A 470-nucleotide genomic window follows, 5' to 3' on the forward strand; every position below is an offset into this window, starting at 1 on the left:
AGGCAGGGCGTGGGCCCGGCCAGCTCCGGCCGCTGCCCTGTGTCCGCGTGGGAGGGTGTGTCCCCTTGGAGCCTCCCTCTGGGCCTGGGAGTGCCGACTGGCTTCTCGCCTGTGTCTTCTCGGCCTCTCTTGCTGTCCGGGTCCCTGTCCCTCCATCTGCCTGGGTCGCTGTGGGTCTGTCTTTCTAGCTGCAGCTCTCAGGGCTCGGTCTGCCTCGGTCTCTTCCTCCCTCTCCGTGTCCCTCCCGAGCTTAGGCATGGTGTCTGTCCACCCCCCCCCAGGTGCACAGGAAGACCCTGAACCCTGTGTTCAATGAGACGTTTCAGTTCGCGGTGCCCCTGGCCGAGCTGGCCCAGCGCAAGCTGCACTTCAGCGTCTATGACTTCGACCGCTTCTCGCGGCACGACCTCATCGGCCAGGTGGTGCTGGACAACCTCCTGGAGCTGGCGGAGCAGCCCCCGGACCGCCCC

General features: G+C 66.8%; 1 protein-coding gene across 1 annotated transcript in view; it reads left to right on the forward strand.

The window, feature by feature from the left end:
• SYT3 (synaptotagmin 3) overlaps window positions 1-470 on the forward strand; it is a 14,276-nt gene that overhangs the window by 8,718 nt on the left and 5,088 nt on the right. The window contains exon 5 of the mRNA XM_015563996.1: window positions 282-465. Coding sequence (XP_015419482.1) covers window positions 282-465 — 184 coding nt within the window. The remainder of the gene's footprint in view (window positions 1-281; window positions 466-470) is intronic.

The sequence above is a fragment of the Myotis davidii genome, unplaced genomic scaffold (genome assembly GCF_000327345.1).
Source record: "Myotis davidii unplaced genomic scaffold, ASM32734v1 scaffold358, whole genome shotgun sequence".
Taxonomy (NCBI): domain Eukaryota; kingdom Metazoa; phylum Chordata; class Mammalia; order Chiroptera; family Vespertilionidae; genus Myotis; species Myotis davidii.